This window comes from Oculina patagonica, chromosome 8, assembly GCF_052425735.1.
Source record: "Oculina patagonica isolate OP01 chromosome 8, crgOcupat, whole genome shotgun sequence".
NCBI classification, from domain to species: domain Eukaryota; kingdom Metazoa; phylum Cnidaria; class Anthozoa; order Scleractinia; family Oculinidae; genus Oculina; species Oculina patagonica.
The window spans coordinates 30,286,703-30,305,668 of record NC_135765.1 but is presented as its reverse complement, the minus strand read 5'-3'; the positions used below and the strand labels follow the sequence as shown (position 1 = coordinate 30,305,668).

The following is an 18,966-nucleotide window of genomic DNA, read 5'->3' as shown; positions in this document are numbered from 1 at the left end:
TCTCCTCTCTCTTCTCTACCTTTCAGCGCTGTACTTCTTTTTTTTTTCCCTTTCTTGTGGCGTTTTAAGCCAATTCGCGCAGTAACGTACTTGTTCAAGAATACTGACGTCACTTTTCTTTGACCCGGTTTTGATAAATTCAGACATATATAAATCAAAGGTCTTATGGATTTTTAACCATGTTTCAAGGCCCATAACTTCGTCTCTGTTCATCCTAAAAGCGTCAAACTTTGTCAAATGACCAATCTTACCGGGTTCTTTCATGTGGTGGTGTCAGATTATTGATTACTTGAAATTTGAAACCCGCCCCAGTTCCCTGTGCAACCTCGGAACGGCCAATTACTGTTACATAATATTTTCAGAGGGCATTTAGTTAAGGAGGCTCGATGTTAATTTTTTAGCCCTAGGGTGGTTGTTTTGAAAATGAAAATTATCAAGAAAGCCAATCTTCGATTTTTGCTAAAATACACCATAATGATCAAATATGACCAAAGTTTAATTTTGTACTGATTGCGTAGTCACAAAGGTTACTATATCAATGATTGTCGTTTTCTTTTGTTTTCAATCAAGCCTAATTTTCTCTATATCGGGATTGACTCTTGGTACCATATTACCATGAAATTTTCGCGATTCTAAAAAAATCGCGAACAATAAGTGTCGCGAACATAAGACGCACCCTAAACTTGGCAACTTTGTCATTTCAAGTTTCCAAACTAAAAATTTTGCGAAAACACTCGGTTATAAGACGCACCATGAGTTTGGGAGTTAAAAAGATGCAGTCATCAATTTAAGGACAGTCCTCCATACAGAATTTGAATGTTTGAATGTTGTTCATACTCCTTGGCACAATTTTCGAGTAAAGAGGTGAGATTTCTTGCTGTTATAAGACGTAAATTCGCTCGAGGTAAACATCTTTCCATCGTTCATGCTCCGATCTTAGCTGCTTAGTAACCTGGCAGATGTGTAGTTACCAGTGACCATTAAGTTTGTAGCTTGGTTACCAAGTACCCAAGCATGCTTCGTCTCGCTTCGCACTTTGTTTATCGAGTGTTTTTCAAAGATTCTCGGGCTTTTTTTGGTGTTTTCCTTGTCTTCTAAAGTCATTTATCAACTTTCCACGATGAAAAAAGGTTTGTTTAATATAAGTATGCTTGATTTTCTTTGTATGTTTCAACATAATGCTGACAAAAGTTGTTGTTACCAAAACTTGTCAACTCATCATTTCTTGTTCTAGAAGTGTGAAATATTATAAAAGTGAATGACTAACACCAAGAGTTTTCTTTTTTCTTATTTTAACTGCAAGTTTCGGTAAAATGGCGGCCATAAGATTTTGTTGGGCGAAACCCAATTTTGGCAAAAACTTCTTTAGAAAACAGATTTTCCTTGAAAAAACCATGCGCCTTATAACCGAGAAAATACGGTAATACATGTAAGGTATTCATTTTTTGATCAGTTAAAGTTTAACAAAAATTTTAGAAAAATCTGTAAGAGCGTTTTCAAGTAAATCAAGATTGAAGTTTTCAGAAAAATCCTATTTTCATGTGAAAAAGGCGCTTTTAAAGTGTTTCATAGTTATTCAGTTATTCAAAATGAAATATAAATACTTAAACTATCAAAGACCATTTACTAAAAGCGAGAATGTTTTTGCTTTAATTTCAATTGTTAAAATATATATATATCAACTGCTGATTGTAGAAAACTACAAGAAAGAACAAAAAACTTCATTCTTGATTTACTTTAAAATGCTCTTACAGATTTTTCTAAAATTTTGTTTTAAAACAAAAGAAAATGACAATCGTTGCCATGGTAACCTTTGTGACGAAGAGACCAGTAAAAAATTAAACTTTGGTCTTATTAGATCATTATGGTGTATTTAATTTTGGCAACAATTAAACATTGGCTTCCTAGATCATTTTCAAAATGACCACCCTAGGGCTAAAAAAAACACATCGAGCCTCCTTAAGGAAACAAAAACAGTAAGCGATTTCTTGAACACTGCTGTTGCGAGTTGGCGTTTATAAATTATTCCTGATTGAAAAGCGGGTTCAAATTACAAAACTCAGTGCAAAAAAAAAACGCAAAATTACTCAAAACAATCTTTGCTTAAAAAGGTAACTACAAAATTCTATCTGCAGCAAAGAAAAAGTCGTCATTTAGAAGTGTTAAAATTAATTGTGCTGTTAACTAAACTGGCAGTTTGGAATATGCCTGAAATTCAACTGAACGAGTTTCGCTCCACGAAGACAAACTTACATTCACTTCGCCGCCTGGATTCTTTTTTGAGTTTCTGTAATTTCTCTTCAACTAGCTGATAATTTTCTTCCCCCGTTAGTCCTTCAACAATTTTGTCGTTATAATTAGCCGCAAATCAGTTTGCAATTGCAGATGGTAGCGTCTCAACTCAAATAAAATGGAGCTTAAAGTGATGCCAGCTTGTGCTGGCCAGCAACAAAACGGCACGAACAGTTGAATGGTTTTCAGTTCTGATTGGCTGGCTTCGTTATTTTTTTTTGTTTCTAATTGGTCCATGGCAGTGGACTAAAAATATATTTAACTATCCAGGGCAGTCAGTTTCTTGATGATCTAGATCAGAATCATTACAATTTTTATTTTATTTCTGTTTATAGAAAAAATCGCTTCATTAACATAAAAGAATCTATACCTTCTTCCATTGTTTCTTCTCTTGAAAACATTTGACTATTCAACTTCTCACTGATGCTTTGTACTTCACTTCTTATCTGCTTTAAATCTTCTCAGGTTTCGTCTAAGGATAAGGTGTCATACATCAGTTTTGAGAAGTACATTCAAGTCAATCCATCAAACCAGACCGTTTTTATTGTTTTACCTGGATTATCTACAGCAGCAAGTTGTCATGAAGTCACAAAATATAAGCAAAGGGAGCAAAGAAAGCCCACCAAAACAAGCCCTGGAATGATCGAGTGAGGGACAGAAAATGACATTTTAAAACTTTTTAGAGTAGACACATTTTAGTTGAAAGCCCAGACAATACATGGAAAAATATAATTCCTGCTGAAATGATACTTTAAATACACCATGCATGATACTTTTAATGCAGATTTTGTAAGCTGACAAAGCTGAGCATACAATATAAAGTGCACACGGAAGAGAGAGTTCAGGGACTGGACTAGCCTGGAGCTGAAGCCTAGTTTTGCGCATGCCTTTTTTTGCGAGCAACTCTTTATAGGATGTTACTTGCATTTTAGTTTGGCAATCTGAAAACTGATTTGGTACAGAAACAGAAACTTAAAAATGAATTAGTGAAAGTGATAATTGTTATATATACTAACATTAAAAGAGGGACACCACAAGAATTTTCATATTCGAGCATGAATTGTGCAACGTTTCCTGGCTTCATCTTAATCAGAAGTTTATCTGAAACAAAGCTTCTTTTATATTTCTTTGATTTGTCTACATTTGTTGGGAGATTGATTCTTTTGAAGCGAACATCTAAGATTTGAGATTAATGTGGTGTTATCTGATACGCATTTTTCATGGGGACTTAATAAATTACTTGTTGTTTATTCAGCTGCTTCCTTTGGAATTGTGTTTAAGAATTTAGACAATTACTACCGAACATTTCTGCCACTGACCATGGTGGCAGTGAAATACAATAATATTGATCTTATTTCATTAACCAACCATGGTACTGTGGGCCATAGTGACATGCAAATCTTATTCATGCCTGAAGATGAACTACATGACTGCTGATCATGATGGCAGGGAAATACAATTGATTTTATTTCATTCTTTTCATTGCATGACTACATTTACAGATGGTATAGCATGTTTATTCTCAGTTGCTTTAATCAACTGCAGAACAACAGACTGTGTTGCCACAAATCCTATAGTGACGCTTTTGGAGTGGTTGAGTGTTACTCAGTGAGTGAGTCTGAGGGAATATTAATATTTTATATGTGTAGCATATTTTTTTGAGGTGAATATCAAGATAAATACTTGTATATAGCTACCGGCAGTAAAAGGAAGTCCTGGAACGCAGAAAGAGCAAACACAAGTGCTGGCATAATAGAACAAATTAAAGAAACACTACAAAAAAATCATTCATCTGCATGAATATGGTAACTTTAAACACCATTTCTTGAATACCCTATAAGTAGTTTTTGGTCCAAATGCGTTAGCAATCATTTTCCAAAATTACCAGTGTTTTGAATGTCCAGAAAGGATTGGAAATTCCTGGGGGTGGGGGGAGATCTAATATCATCTTCGGGAAATGTGGAGATGGAAATCCCACACCTTTGACTTAGGAAAAGTCGGCAGGGTATACACTTCAGTTGGCAAAGTTTCCTGCCTTGACAAATTCAATCATTCAATTAAGTTTGATTAAGTTCAATGAAAATCTCATGATATCTGATTTAGTTTGACGTGATCATTGAAGAAGCATGCGGTTATATGTAGATGTACATCAAGTGAACAAGCTGGTCTTAATTGACGATTGCTGGTCAGTGCTTTTATGCTCACTGGCAATTTTTTGGTCAGCGATTGTCACTTATTCACCAAAACGAACAGAAAGTTTCGAAACAGGCTGGATTGTTTTATAATTTTATATAACTTCTGCTTTTGGTTTATTATTTTATCACACCACGTACATTTATCAATGTAGACACGAGGCAGAACAGACAGAACTACTCATAATGAATGGCTGCTAGCTACACGGTACACTACTGACTAGGGCACCTTACAATCTACATGAAAGTCATAAAAGCAAAAGGAGCAACTGAATACCTCGCAAATGAGATTCACCGAGTCCGAACAATTTTAACTACATGTAGGAGATACATAAGCTGGCTAAGTAAGTTTTACGTGCTTCTTTTTTGACGATCAGTGCTTAGCGTTTCCGATCAATCAATAATTGGTTCATGGTCGTTCGTGCTTTAGCGTGCACTGGGAATTAGAATAAGACCTGAAGTTATCTTGGAAATAGAGCACGAAAGAGGCGTTAGAGTTGCCCTCCCTCGGCTTTCGCCTCGGGCAACTCCAGGGGCTCTAGCTTCTTGAGAGCTCTTCAAACTTCCCAGGTGCACCATAACTCGATTGTGCACAGCTAAAAGCATGAACCAATTGTTTTTATAACATTGCCGGTGGAAATGTAAATCAAAACCCACGCCAAAGACTCGCTCGAGCGAAAAAGTCTGGCGAAGCGATTTGCTCTGTTTGCTGCGGCTTTGCTAGCTTTGTTAGACATTCTGTTCGTTGCTACATGCAACCTGCTTACCTTGCAAGTATTAAAAAGCTTCTCTTGAAATCGTCGACAATTGATCTCTTCCCATGGGACTGACGGGAGCCAGACGGCCTCTCAGACAGGACAGACAGCACCCTACAAATCTGCAATCAAAAGTCCATCTAGTCAAATCAATATCAGTCCTTGCTCGTGCTTTTTTCGCGCCCCAATCTGTGCTTGCCCTCGGTCAGCGGTAGGTTAGGTGCAAAGCGTGTCAATCAAGCCGTTGCTAAGAATGGCGTCAACGCGTAATTTCTCGGAAAAATGTAAAATGCGAAAAGTACGTGGCGGATTTTGCGTTTTGTTTCACGTCGCTGAGATAATTAACATTTTCAGCCCGATTTCTCACCGTGATCTATGTTTCACGTTACTGAGAATATATTGGCGACGTGGAAAATCAAGCGAAAAAATGTGTTACGGTTGACCCCCCCCCGGGGGGCACTCCCTATATTGGCCTATACGGGGAGGCTCCGCCCGAAAGGGGTACCTTTTTCATGCTTCAAGTATATAAAAGGGTAGGGATTTCACAAGCTAAGGTATATAAAAGGGTAAGGATATTGCCTTTAATTTAAATATTTCGAACAGACGCACCTTATAAAGGTATCATTTAAATTTATTAAGCGCTACATAAAAATGGCATCAAGACTTCCTGTTTTAGGCTTTTGTCCTGTCTTTTCGGTATATGAAAGGGGTACCTTTTTTAGTAAAAGGTATACGAAAGGGGTGCCTTTTCTGTCAAAATGGTATATAAAAGGGTAAGGGGTTGGACTTCGGGGCGGAGCCTCCCCGTACAAAATGCTTTTGAGTAGCCCCCCCCCCCCCCCGGGCGGTTGACATTCAACAACCAAAAAATCTCAGAATCATAAGGATTCTTTTAATTAATATATTTCGTAAAACTTTGCAGACCGGTTACGTTTTTCAAAGGAGCAAGAAGCTTGAAGTAGATGCAAATACGTTGGAATGTTTAAGAGACAAAAGAAAGCAAGGGACCGCGGACGAAAATGCTGCTAGTGTACGTAGGAGCTGGAGACAGCTCTAATCAGCCAAAAATAAAAATACAGAGACAAGATAAGCAAGGCTGACACTACGTAGAAATGAAAAAACCTTAACGGGACAACGACATGACAAAAATCAAAAATGCAAACTCTATTTCTTGGAAATAGAGCACGAAAGAGGCGTTAGAGTTGGACTCTATCATGTCGTTGTCCCGTTAAGGTTTATGCAAACTAAACACAGAACATTGTCAAGCTCTTCACGCTGTTCCCTTCCCCCCCCCGGGGGGGAGGGGGTACTCCCTATAATGGCCTATATGGGGAGGCTCCGCCCGAAAGGGGTACCGTTTTCAGGCTCCAGGTATATAAAAGGGTAGGGATTTTCATCCAGTCGATAGAAAATAAGTATTTTTTTCTGTTTAGAATTACGGAAAGACGACCAGAGGCCAATAACTGTTCATCTGTTAAAAGAGCTATAAGAGTTCAAGGACAAGGTTTTTTTGCGTGAACAGCAAATTTGCCCACTGGGGCACATTGCACTCACTCATGAAAAACATTAAAGATGAATTACAGTCCGTACTGCGCAATCTCGGCTGCAATGTTTATGTGAGCCTCACAAACAAAGCAAAACTAAAAATTACGTGACAAACTTACCTGTTTCTTCATTAATAACGCCAGATATCCTTGCAGAACAAATAATAACAAGTAGAAGAACCTTGACGCTATTTCAAACCGACGTTTCAGCTCATCGGAAGTTCTTGAACGAAGCGAACTGTAATGGCGGACTAAAAAACTTCATGTATGCTGTCACCGAAGTGTAACGTTTCAACGAATTCAAAACAAAAACGTAAACAAACCCCGAGTCTGCGCAGTACGGACTGGAAATCAGCTTTAAAAGACAAATAAAAAAGAGCAGTTGGATAATCAATCTCTCTGCCGTTTTGCTGTGAAGTGTCGCTTTGCTCAGTATCTGTATTTTGACTTGCCCTGCGGTTTATTTGCAATCTGAGATAAGCAGTTTGTAATTTTTTTGCTTTCCTTCAGACTGAGCTGAATGGACAACCTCGTCCCCAGGCCTAATTCGTGCGTACGGACGTACACTGGCGGTGTGCAAAATTCACTAGGGATTTTTTTCCGTATTTAACTCGGGAAAATTCCGAGTTGTAGTGAGCAAGAGAGTGCAGAACACCGCGGCTAGGCTGCTAACTTCGATCACGCCCGCTTTACAGAATTACTCTGGCTGCCAGTAAGATATAGAGTTGACCTTACCACGATTTCCGACACCATCTTGACAAGTAGGCAAAGCCGGTAGAAATTTAAGTGTTTGAGTGGAGAGGGTAAATATCTTTTACAAAAATTGAATTCTGGACAACTTATGAGTTATAAAGTTAAGATAATAGGGAAAAGTTTTTATTCGCCGAGTTTGAAGGATGTAGCATGGACTAGAAAGTGTTCTGTTACGTTTTTAATTCCCCATACATTTGTCTTTAGTTTTTCCCGGGAAACGCGTCAATTTGCGGAAAAATATAGAGAAAAAACGCGTGTTATTTGTTTTGTTGACATTGTTAAAGTAAAAGTGAAATGAACGCCTTATATTTATTACGCCCCCGCTAGGACTCCTAATATCTTACAGACGCCCTGGGTGTTTATAAGATCATTCACGGTGCCATTTGTTCTTTTTATATTCTAACCTGTGAACAAGCTCTCCGGTCGAGGATGGGGGAAAAGAAAGCTAAGCGGGAAGAAGGGAAGAAAGGAAGGGGGGGAGGCTTTTGGGCATTCCTCGGCCCTGGTCCACTTGGGAGCCTGTCCACAGGCTGCTTTTATCTTTTCGTCGCGTTTTACGCTTTTTTTGACAACCTTCTCGAAAAAGATGTATACGTGCAACGATGATACACACAAATCCATTCTTCTTTATTCTTTACAGTGGTTACAACGGACTTTTTAACTGCTGAATTTTGAAATATACTCGTCTATAAAAGATCAGCTATCACGGGAAATCCCTTTTCGTTTAATAAGTCGTACAGCTCACCCACGGTTATGTGGCGCTGCTTAGCAATAAAGGCCAGAGCAGCATCAAGTGGGTTCAAAGTACGGTTGTCAAGGAAACGAATCTCTGGTTGACTCAACCCTAGTGCCTCGGCAATTTCCTTCCATTCATCTCCACCTGTGACAAAGATACAAAACATATTCAGTTAGCCCGGGAGCCGCTGAAGTGGGTACTATATTTTTGGGTGGGCGTGTGCCGCTGGGACTCTAAACCCCCACACAGCGGTCAAACGCAGCGCGCGTGCGCAGTTCCTGTGTTATTCCCGCCAAAAATTTCCATACAAAGTCTTAAATTTTTCGAAAACTTTCGCTGTAAATCCAAAAGTTAACGCCGTCCCTGGAAAGTTAAGGTTTATACGCCGCTTATGGATTGGAAATTTGATAATTCATCTTCACTGAGTGTCCCAGCTTGAACTGTTCTTTCACCGTACTATTTCTTTAAGAATATCTTACAAAAGTTTGCCCACTTTCAAGTCGAAAGTTCGAGGCGGCGAAGACCGATGTGACGTCAATTTTTGCGTTTGACCGCTGTGTGCTAAACCCCTTACCCTACACCAGACCACACAGCGGTCAAACGCAGCGCGCGTGCGCAGTTCCTGTGTTATTCCCGCCAAAAATTTCCATACAAAGTCTTAAATTTTTCGAAAACTTTCGCTTTAAGCCAAAAGTTAACACCGTCCCTGGAAAGTTAAGGTTTATACGCGGCTGAGTTTTCCAGTTGAAATTTTCTTTCACCGCGTACCATTTCTAACAAAAGTTTGCACACTTACGAGTCAAAAGCTCGAGGCGGCGAAGACCGGATGTGACGTCACTTTTTGCGTTTGACCGCTGTGAAATACCAGACCATGTTCAGCTAAGTTTGAAGCCCTATACTAGACTAGACACTGGTAATCCCTACCTTGCTTTTTTTTTAGAAATGTATCACAATTAGTGTTTTTAATGGAAGACCATAAGTCAACAGCGTTGCCGCGATGATTTTATTTACGTTTTGGAAAGCCTCTTTCCCTCCCAAGTTTCTATACCTGTTTTTGACTTAGTTCTTCATACCACTGATCAGTTTCCAGGCAAATGATACCCTATTGTAGACCAAAACTCTCTGATTTCTATACCTAATCCTAGACTAACCTGCATGAAAACCATACCCTTCACAGCGGCACATACCTATATAGTCCATATATGGGAGTGCCCCATAGGATGCAAAAAATGCTGTTTGTGGCAGTTGAAAGGTTTCTGTCGGACACCTTATCTAAATCACGAGAAGCACTTACCACTCAAGTCAATTGTAAGTTCTCTCATCGCGTGAAAAGGGATATAGCGAACATCACGATTTTCAGGTAACCGAGGACCTAAGGAGAAGCAAAAAGAGATGTCATAAAAGAAGATGTCATAACGCCACTCTTTCCAGCACGCACGTTCGCAGGACTTTGGAATTTAAACTTAGGCTGCGTTTACACGGGGCCGGAATTGTTCTGAACCAAACCAGACCGGATAGCCCTAGTGTTTACACGGGACTGTTCTGGAACCGGTTCGGTACGGATCCAAACCTGGCCTTGCAAAAAAGCAGGTTCCGTTTTGGATCTGTTCGAAACCGGTTCCAGAATGGTCCCGTGTAAACAGAAGGCTTATACCCGGTCCAATTTTCGGATGGGATCCGTTCGGTGCCAGTTCCATGTAAACACAGCCTTAAACACGTGATTCACGCTCAGACACGGTAGAAGTTAAAAATTAGCTGAAGGTGGCTTTGCCTATTTGCCTACATTTTTCGTATATATAGCAAAGGTAACAACTGGCTAGGCAACTTTAAAGTACCTTGGCAAATCAAATAACAACGTGATTGGTTATCAGTAACGTATCATAAACAAAAATTCCCTTTCTCAGGTCATGCTTTATATTTCTATTCGAATTTACGTTTTCTTGTTTGGCCATACAATAAGCATCTTATTAATCGAGCCTAGTCGGTCTGTATGTTAGAATCTTGACCTCGTGAGTACAGACCTCACTGCATTCGGTCTGTACTGGCGACCTCGGTCTTGATTCTACCATACAGACCTCCTGCTCGGTTAATAAGAGCTAACTATAGATGTGAAATTGACAACGATATGCCTAGCCTATAGCAGACTCACCAGTGGTCCCAGCCGGAGTAATCTCTCTCAAATGTTCGAACACGTCAGGCCTGTTTGAATTTTTAGCTTGCCTTGCCAAAGAACGGATCAATGTCTTCGTCTCAGGCGCTAACTCTTGCAAGGATGCTTGGTCTAAAAGCATAGTCTTTCCCAGCTGACGTACAACCTCTTTGGCGTCACAAGTCTGTGACAAAAGGGCTTCTAGAACCTCATCAGGGAGGGCAACCTCTTTACGTGCTACGAAAGAAGGCAAAAAAAAGTGAAGTCTGTGTCCGAGCCTAAGTGGCCCACCGGTACCCAATTATACACCTGGGTGGAGAGAGGCACTGTGAGAGTAAAGTGTCTTGCCCAGGAACACAACGCAGCGCCCCGGCCAGGTCTCGAACCCGGGCCGTTCGACTCGGAACCGATCGCGCTAACCATTAGGCCACCGCGCCTCCCATGAACACCAAATTAACGCAGTATACAGGGTTATGGAAACGTTAGTTCCGAGATCGTATATATAAAAGGACTCAGCTCCTTCCACTTTCGAGACCATCAGTTTTGTATTTTTTAGGTTGTTGTTTGTAACTGAACTTCTGACGACTGTTGTGTTCCTTAAACTAAGCCCATACATACAAAACTCTACAATTAAAAACATTTCCCCTCGTATAACCTCTTCAACATTCAGTAATTTAGAGTGTTATAAAAATAAATATAATAAGGCACAGGTAAAATCGTTAGTACACTTAATTCTTCTCGGGCACAGAAAAACTCGCGCATGAACTTTAGCTAGTATAAATACCTGAAAAAAGAACAATCAAGTTATACTACCTTGTGCAGTAGACAACGCTCTTCCATCACGTCCACAAGCTGTAAGCTATAGTATTCAAAAGAAGCGGAAAAGAAGATTTTTAATTACGACCGTATTTCTTATATCATTCAGTGATCAGAAAGTAGACATGTAGATCATTTTACTATGAAAGAATACAGCATGAATACTGAACGAGCAACCCTTTATAGATACTATTGCTTTTTCTGCATGAATGACAGCTCACGATATATTTATTATTCACGAAAGGTTGATGTAACTGCAGTAAAAACCCGCGAGTAAGAACCTACTGCTTTTCAGGTTAGCCTAAACAGGTTCTTACATAAAGGGTTATTAACACAAATTTAGGCTAATTATATAATTAGGTTCTTAATAGGTTCTTACTTTCTGAAGAACAAATTTCAATGTTGTTATAGAGATTTTAGTGGTATTCAGCCTTTTTCTTTTATAAGATTTGCATACCATATAGTGGTTATTTAAAAATGAAGCACTAATCTATCATATTTTCCCAAAAGTTAACATTTTTAATCAAATTTAGAAATTAAGAACCTGTTTCCAAATTTAAGGCTAAATAGGTTCTTATAAAAATGGTATCTTATTTGAAAATGTTAGCCTAACAGGTTCTTAAATGTTAGGTTCTTACTCGTGGGTTTTTACTGTACTACTACTGCTGGCTACTACAGTAAAAACCCGCGTATAAGAACAAGTGGATTAAGAACACCCAGGCCTGATTTTAGGAAATAAAGTACCATTTATATAAGAACACATTCAGCCTGAAAAATGAAAGTTGTTCTTATATGGAAAATATCAAAGATCAACACTACTTTTCATTGCACACATAATAATTCCACCCCAATTACAGTACAGTATTGCCTTGATTTATCAATTTTATTAAAATTAAAATACAATTGTGTGCATATATATTGATTTCATCTATTGGTAGCCTAGTATGTTCCTTATTTTAAGAAACTTTTTTTAAGAACACTTAAGAACACTTACAGGCTGATTTTGCAGATTATAACCCTTTATATAAGAACCAAATCAGCCTGAACCGCCAAAATAGGTGTTCTTATACGCGGGTGTTTACTGTACTGCAAAAAACTTTTTGCAACAACATTAATGAAGTAGAATCACTTCCACTAGGTTATATACCTGACATCCTGGCGGCACTAACCATGGTGCAATCTCTTCGATCTGAACTCTGGTTATCGGTGCAGCAGCATTCTTCTTGCACGAGATACTCTCTTTATTGCAAATCTCTGACTCGGGCCAGAAGTGCAAGCATTCCTCTTTCTTGCAACCTTCTGCACAATGTGTGCGGCAATAGTTAACTGAAACTCCTGTACAACAGACTGAGCAAATGGAGCACACTTCATATCTCATATTCTTCAGCCAGCAGAACTCGTTGCGCATGGAATCAAGCATCAAGTCCAGCTGTCTACGCACGTCACGAGCACATTTCACATCAAAGGCGTCATGACTGGCATCTACAGACAAAGACAGTTTTGACTGTGCACTGCCTCCCGGCAAGTCATGGCTGGCATTCTCTCTGTACACAACAACTTGAATAAAAAGTGAATGACACAGGAGGATTACAGAGCAGTTTTCCTGTTCGTGGGTGTGAAATCTGGCGAAATTGCGGTACAACTGATAGTTATCTGGGCTCACACATTTCTCTTTGTTCCACTGAAAGAATTGCAGCACCAGCCGGGGAAAAAGGCCAGGTGGAACATGACCAGATTGAAATCTAAGAAAAATGGAAGGCATTTGTGCAGACTTTATCAGCTCGACGATGTCCTCTGGTGGATAAGACATCAACATGGATGGAACTAGGTACTGCTTAGCACAAGAAGCATCAGATGAAGGCATAGCGCAAAGCAAGCTGAATTTCTCCATGATTGCAAGAAGACTCTCAGAGGTTTCCTTGCTGTCAAATAAAGGACTCCAAGCATGCTCTATAAGCTTTTCCTCTAAGATACCGTCATCCTGTAGCTTGTGCCAAAGTTCCTTGAATTTCTTCTCTTCGTGACTATAAGGCCTGACCGTTATCACCTTTTTGAACACGTCAATCAGCCACTGAGGGTCCAATATGACTAATTTGTCCAGGTCTCGAGTGCCATCGAAAGGAATCAAAATTCTCTTGTCATGCAAAAAGTTCAGCAATGTCCGGAATTCTGTATCATCGACAATATTGCATTTTTCAGATGCAACTCTTTTTGCTGTTTTAAGTGTTATCCATTTCTCGCCACTTTCTCTCATGCCCTGAAGTTCTTTCTCAAATTTTAGCCACTTGATTGGAATGGCTTCTTTCATTTGTGGCAGCTCTTCAGAAACGGTAAGTACTTCTTTACGCAAGCGCAAGACTTCTGGACACTCCGATCCAGAGCCCGACTTTTTGTTATCCACAACAAAGCGATCATGTAAGTGGGTTTCGTACGGTTTGGCCTGCAGAGCCCCATATATCTTATTGGCTAGTCTGCTAGGATGACCACTATAAGATTTATCTGCATGAGTGCATACTAAGAAGACTGCGGGAAGTTTCTCTGGCAACACCTTCGATTCATAACTGACTTGGTCACTTTCTTGTTGACTCGCTAGAGAAGCCACAGAAGACATCCAAAAATCTAAACAATCAAAATTGGTTTTAAGACCATAGCTGTCTTCTAACTCCGTATACAATCCCTGCTTCGGGATAGGTTTTGTTGGTCCAAAGGGATTTTGGCTGAGGTCATTTACGAGAAGGTAGATGGCTCTTGAAGTAAGAAAAAGTGGATGTGTTGTATAGTAAACTGATTGTCCTGCAAAATCCCACAAAACAGAATGTACACCTTCTTCGTCTTCCTCTTTAGTGTCATTTTTAAGTCTCTTTAAAATCTCAGTTTCTACATTTCTTGGTATGCTGCTTTCTTGTTCAGGATGTCTTGATATTCGAACAGATTCTGGATTTTCTGCAGCTGCGTTGGAGCTTTGGTCGTGGCTTCTTGTGCAAGATGAAGATGCGGAAGTGATGTCATTTGTAAGACTACTCCCACTTGGTATAACAACTTCTACTTCCGACGGATCGGAATTAAAATCATTGCTTGCCCCAGCTGTGACTTTGTCATCCATAGCGATGTTTCCAGATTGCATAGAATCTGGAATTCTTTCTTCTGGATCAGGAGCTTTTTCTTCCTGCCTCAAGTTTTCAACAGTCGCTCGCGCTGCATGGTACTCAAAGGAAATAGATGTCTCCGAATTTATTTGTTGGCCTTCCTTTCCTATCTGCCAAGTCTCAGTTGTCAATTTGAAGTGGGAAGGATCAACATCTATCCCTTCAGTGCTTTCTTCGTCTTGGTTGAAAGGTTCTCCCCTGAGCGACCTCTTTAAACTGGTCTTTCCTGAGCGCTCCTGACCAATTATCATGATTGGCACCCTCTTGTCAAACGTCGTTCCCTCGGTTAAGGCCTTGTTATATGCTTCCAAAGCCTGACTTCCACGGGCGATAAGCTCTTGAGGTACTATTGTGAAAGAAGACAACAGGTAAATGAACCCAGTATCAAGGAAAACAATTTAATTCATATTTACAAACTCTTATTAAGGTTTCATTTCTACCAAAATTTTAGGACTCGATCTATTGATCTTTATATATCAACGAAGAAGTGTGGGTTTGTCTTTTAGTGGTCCAATTGCTGCTGTAGTTCCGGGTATTGCTTGAAGACGCCAATGGCTCGAAGAGATCTTGTTCAGCACATGTTGGTCTCAGGAAGATTTTGGACATAATTCAAGTTAGCTTTTTAAACACTTATGCCTCGACTGTCATTTGGTTTATTTTGTTAATCTATGAGGGGTCATTGAGTAACCAGACAGGTTTCACATAGTATTTTTTTGTTAATTTCACAATTAAGTACACTGTTCTTGCTCCGTATCTGCATGCAGCTTACCAGTCATCCTCTGCTCACTCTGGGTGATAGATAAACCTGGCAATCCATCTTTTCCCTGAGATGAGCTCTGACAATCTGCAGAACAAAACAGCCTAAACATATTAGTTCTGCAACGCTTTCGAGTGATATACTTAACAATTATTCCACGAGCACGCGTTGGATATGAGATGGTAGAAAGCCAACGAGGCGCTTATTTCCGGCTTATTATTTGCACGGACAAAAAAATCGATAAGGATCTTCCACAGGATACAGTGGAACCTCGATTTAACGAACCTCTATATAGAGAAGTCCTCGATATAACGAACGATATTCTTCGCCCCAGTAATAGTAAAACATATGAAAAAGAACCTCGATATAACAAAACCTCGTTAAAGCGAACATATCTTGCTAGTCCCTTAGCCCTTCGTTATATCGAGGGTCCATGCACTGTATGTTGTTAAGTGCTCTTTTTAAAATTCCTACCGTTAGTGACACTGATCATCTTGGTAACAAGATCTCGACTTTGTTTAGCCCAGCTGAATTTCTTCTCGTAGGAAAAACGTAACATTGCGGCTTCTTGAAGTCGCGTCTCTCTGTCTTTGCTCCAGATTTCTTTGATTGCTTCAGCCCATACCTTGGCATCCTCGGAATCAATCACACATGATGAACCAAAAGGTACCTTGTGTAGGGCTTCTCCAAATCCCGAATTCCTGCTGACAAGCACCGGGAGACCAGCTGATAAGGCTTCTAGACCGATCAAGCCAAATCCCTTGGGTCTGGAAGTCATCAGAAGAAGATCCACTTCGCAGAACAATCGTTTCAACTCACTCTGGGTTCCTACGAAGCTTCTTACTGTCAGGCGGTTTGCTGGAATGCCACACTCAAGCAGACGCTTCGTTATGTCCTCGTGCCTGCCTTCAGGGGCAGCAACGTAAACGAGATGTGCGTCATTGAACTGAGCAACTGCTTTTCCTACAATGTCAAAACCTTTTAACTGAAAATCCTCAGCATCTCTACGGGCAAACACTAAAACGCCACACCGTCTCCGCTCTTCAGCAGTGTGCTCAACATTCACAATTTTTTAAAGACACCAGGGGTGATGTCAAGAATGGTTTGATCTTTTTTAAACCCACGAAAATATGAGCGAAATTCCTCGCTCAACTTGGGCCCGACTTTTACTATGAAGTCGGCCATTTTGCAAAGTTCTACCTCTGTTTTGTACTTGTTCCCACCTTTGGAAATCGGGCCTTCATCGGACTTTAGCATTAGCTCCTCTGGGTCTGTGTGAACAACTTGAATCCACTTACATTTGTGTGTCTCTCTTATAACTTGTGCTTGACGACCAAGCTTCACCCCATGGCCAACGATTACATCAATATTTAAATGGTCTGGTGGAAAGCTTAACCACTCTAGTTCGTCATAACCAGGCCGCCTGGTTGCTTCAACAATGTGAATTTTGTGACTTAGGGCCACACTCTTGTCCTCTTCGCTGCATTGTGGTAAAAAGAGTGTTATTTCCACCTCAGGGCATTTAGCCAACTGCTTAGCTAATTCTCTGTTTATAGTGGAGAGTGCGCCTTTTTTCGATTCCCAATCCGATGTTAGAATTGTGACTTTTAATTTGCTAGCGGATGGATGTGGCTCGCCATGTTCTTGGGTCTGAAAAGAGGAAGACATGACATGCCAAACTCCTAGGGAAAAAAAGCGATTTTCAGCTTTTTTCAGCTAAACACAGTAATTTTTGACATAGCCAAAATAGGTCAAAATAATTCCGGGTTACTTTTTGAAAAGAAAACAAAGATGACCGTTTATTGGATGAGTAGGATTTTTGAGTCGGATACTGACCGAGAATACAGTCGACTCTCTTCAAAACGGACACCTTCGGGACCGGCCCCAACTGTACGTCTTAGAGAGGTGTCCTCCTTATAGAGAGTCGAGGTAACGTGACACCAGAAATTCTAAGATAATAAAGCTGAACGGCTATGCACAATGAATACACGTCTGTTTAAAGTTTGATTTTAATCGCACACTTAAGCAAAACCTACAAACTGGGACAAAATTGATAAAAGAAAATTGACTTCTGAAAAGTGAGCAGTACACACATGTTGTATTCACTTGTTCAAGCAAACGTTCACGGCTTTTAGTCTAATTCTTATTCACTAAACAAACACTTTTAACTGTCTGTTGACGGTTTCAAAGTGTCCGTTGTCCGTCTAAGAGAGGTGTCCGTCTTATAGGGAGTTTGGATACAGTAAAATGACTGAAAAGCGGCAGGGACCTCAACAGGTGTCCGTCTTATAGAGGTGTCCGTTAAGAGAGAATTGACTGCAAACCAAATTTGTAAAGCATACATATGATATAGTGTCGCCCTATCCAACAAAGTGAAACTAACCGCATCAAGCAAACCGCAATGGCGCTACCCGCAAGAAAACTGGAAAATGTGCATTCAAAAATCTCACTCGAAATCCTGAGTAGGTAAATAAGCAACCTCAAATACCGTATCCTAAATGAAAATAATTATATTCCACAAAAGTCTGAAAATAGAAAATTAGTTTTCGTGAAACTGAGCACAGTATCAAAATAGAGTTTATGCTTCGAGGTAAAAATTACTGTTCATGAATTGTATGATTACTGGCTTCAACAGTAAGTTATTCTTTATTTTAAAATCTTCAAGTTAACCGAGTTAGGAAGTGCAATTGCTACTGGCTGGCTTGTTGTCTAGTCACGCTTCACCAACAAAGTATTCATTAGAATACATTCGCTCGAGCTCTTTTGCATTGCATTATGTCTATCACATTGTATGCATTGTTGACATTGTTTTTCACATGGCGGTTAATGCCAAAGTTAGTACTATGTTGTCAGGTTTCGTCTCTCTCATAGCTTCACAATTCCCTCGTGATTTCAAATACAGAAGCCCGAAAATACTTCACAACTGAGCCTGAGCTACAGATTGTTTTCTAATATTAAATTTATTGCAACGAATCAAAAGCGACAGCTTTCGGCCTTCGCTTTATAGCGGATCACTGGCGTATTGAGACCGTCTGTGTAATGAAACGAAGGACTCAATGTTTCGCTGTTAATCATCAGCGAAGTGAAACTGTCTATATAAAGATGGCACGGATATACTACAGTATTAAGATAAGTTTTCTATATAATGAAACAATAACTCGCAGTCTTGCTTTATGTTTATATACAGACGTATCTAGCTCGCCACTCGCCGCTATACATCGGCGAGATTTCAGCACTTCATCTTAAATAAATTGTTGAATGATACTTATTGCGAAGTAGGCGATTTTTGTTTCGTTCTACATATTGAAACAATCACATATTAAATATGTGATTGCTGGCTAGTGAAGGTATAAAATATTACTTCAAAGAAACAGAAGTCTACTGTAAAACATGAAAATCAGGGAGGAGGTAAATTAGCATGAAACACCTACACATATCAACTGAAACACGTACCTATAACGGCATTCGCCTGATTTACGGTAGTCAAGACATGCACCGCAACTGGCAAGTGCAAAATAAAAGAAATAGGAACAAACCTTCCGCGCAGATGACGTCATCTTAAGGATTCCTGTCTCCTTGGTAATAAAACGTGTCACGCAAATTATTTCTCAGCCTAAAATCATTCCTTGGCACACTAGCCCCCATCCTCCCATGCAATTGAGTGCGCCATGCGCTGGAACTACACAACACAGTCGCGGATAAGCCGCATCATTTTATCAGAAAGCGTCGTTCGAAATCGGGAGTTCGGTTTTTCTGCGAGGTGCCGTAAATTTTCATTCATCCAATGATCGATCTAATGTCTGGCTACTGTGCACGTGTGTGTGTG

At 39.9% G+C, this 18,966-nt stretch overlaps 1 protein-coding gene and 1 pseudogene across 3 annotated transcripts in view; both read right to left on the bottom strand.

Moving 5' to 3' along the window:
* The window catches only part of LOC144664458 (uncharacterized), a 33,866-nt gene extending 28,492 nt beyond the window's left edge, over positions 1 to 5,374 (bottom strand). The window contains exons 1-2 of one of the 2 annotated variants that reach the window (XM_078525579.1): positions 5,252 to 5,374; positions 2,663 to 2,764 (exon numbers count right to left, since the gene is read on the bottom strand). In XM_078525579.1, coding sequence (XP_078381705.1) covers positions 2,663 to 2,693 — 31 coding nt within the window. In that variant the 5' untranslated portion in view covers positions 2,694 to 2,764; positions 5,252 to 5,374. The remainder of the gene's footprint in view (positions 1 to 2,662; positions 2,765 to 5,251) is intronic. The other variant, XM_078525580.1, reaches the window with a different exon arrangement.
* A 2,349-nt stretch (positions 5,375 to 7,723) lies between these two features.
* Positions 7,724 to 18,670, bottom strand: LOC144664459 (uncharacterized; annotated as a pseudogene). Its single transcript, XR_013572812.1, has 9 exons — positions 18,594 to 18,670; positions 15,615 to 16,822; positions 15,153 to 15,227; positions 12,385 to 14,729; positions 11,235 to 11,280; positions 10,422 to 10,658; positions 9,567 to 9,644; positions 8,175 to 8,416; positions 7,724 to 7,953 (listed from the first exon to the last, which is right to left on the bottom strand). The product of XR_013572812.1 is annotated as an uncharacterized LOC144664459 (transcript).
* Positions 18,671 to 18,966: the final 296 nt, after the last annotated feature.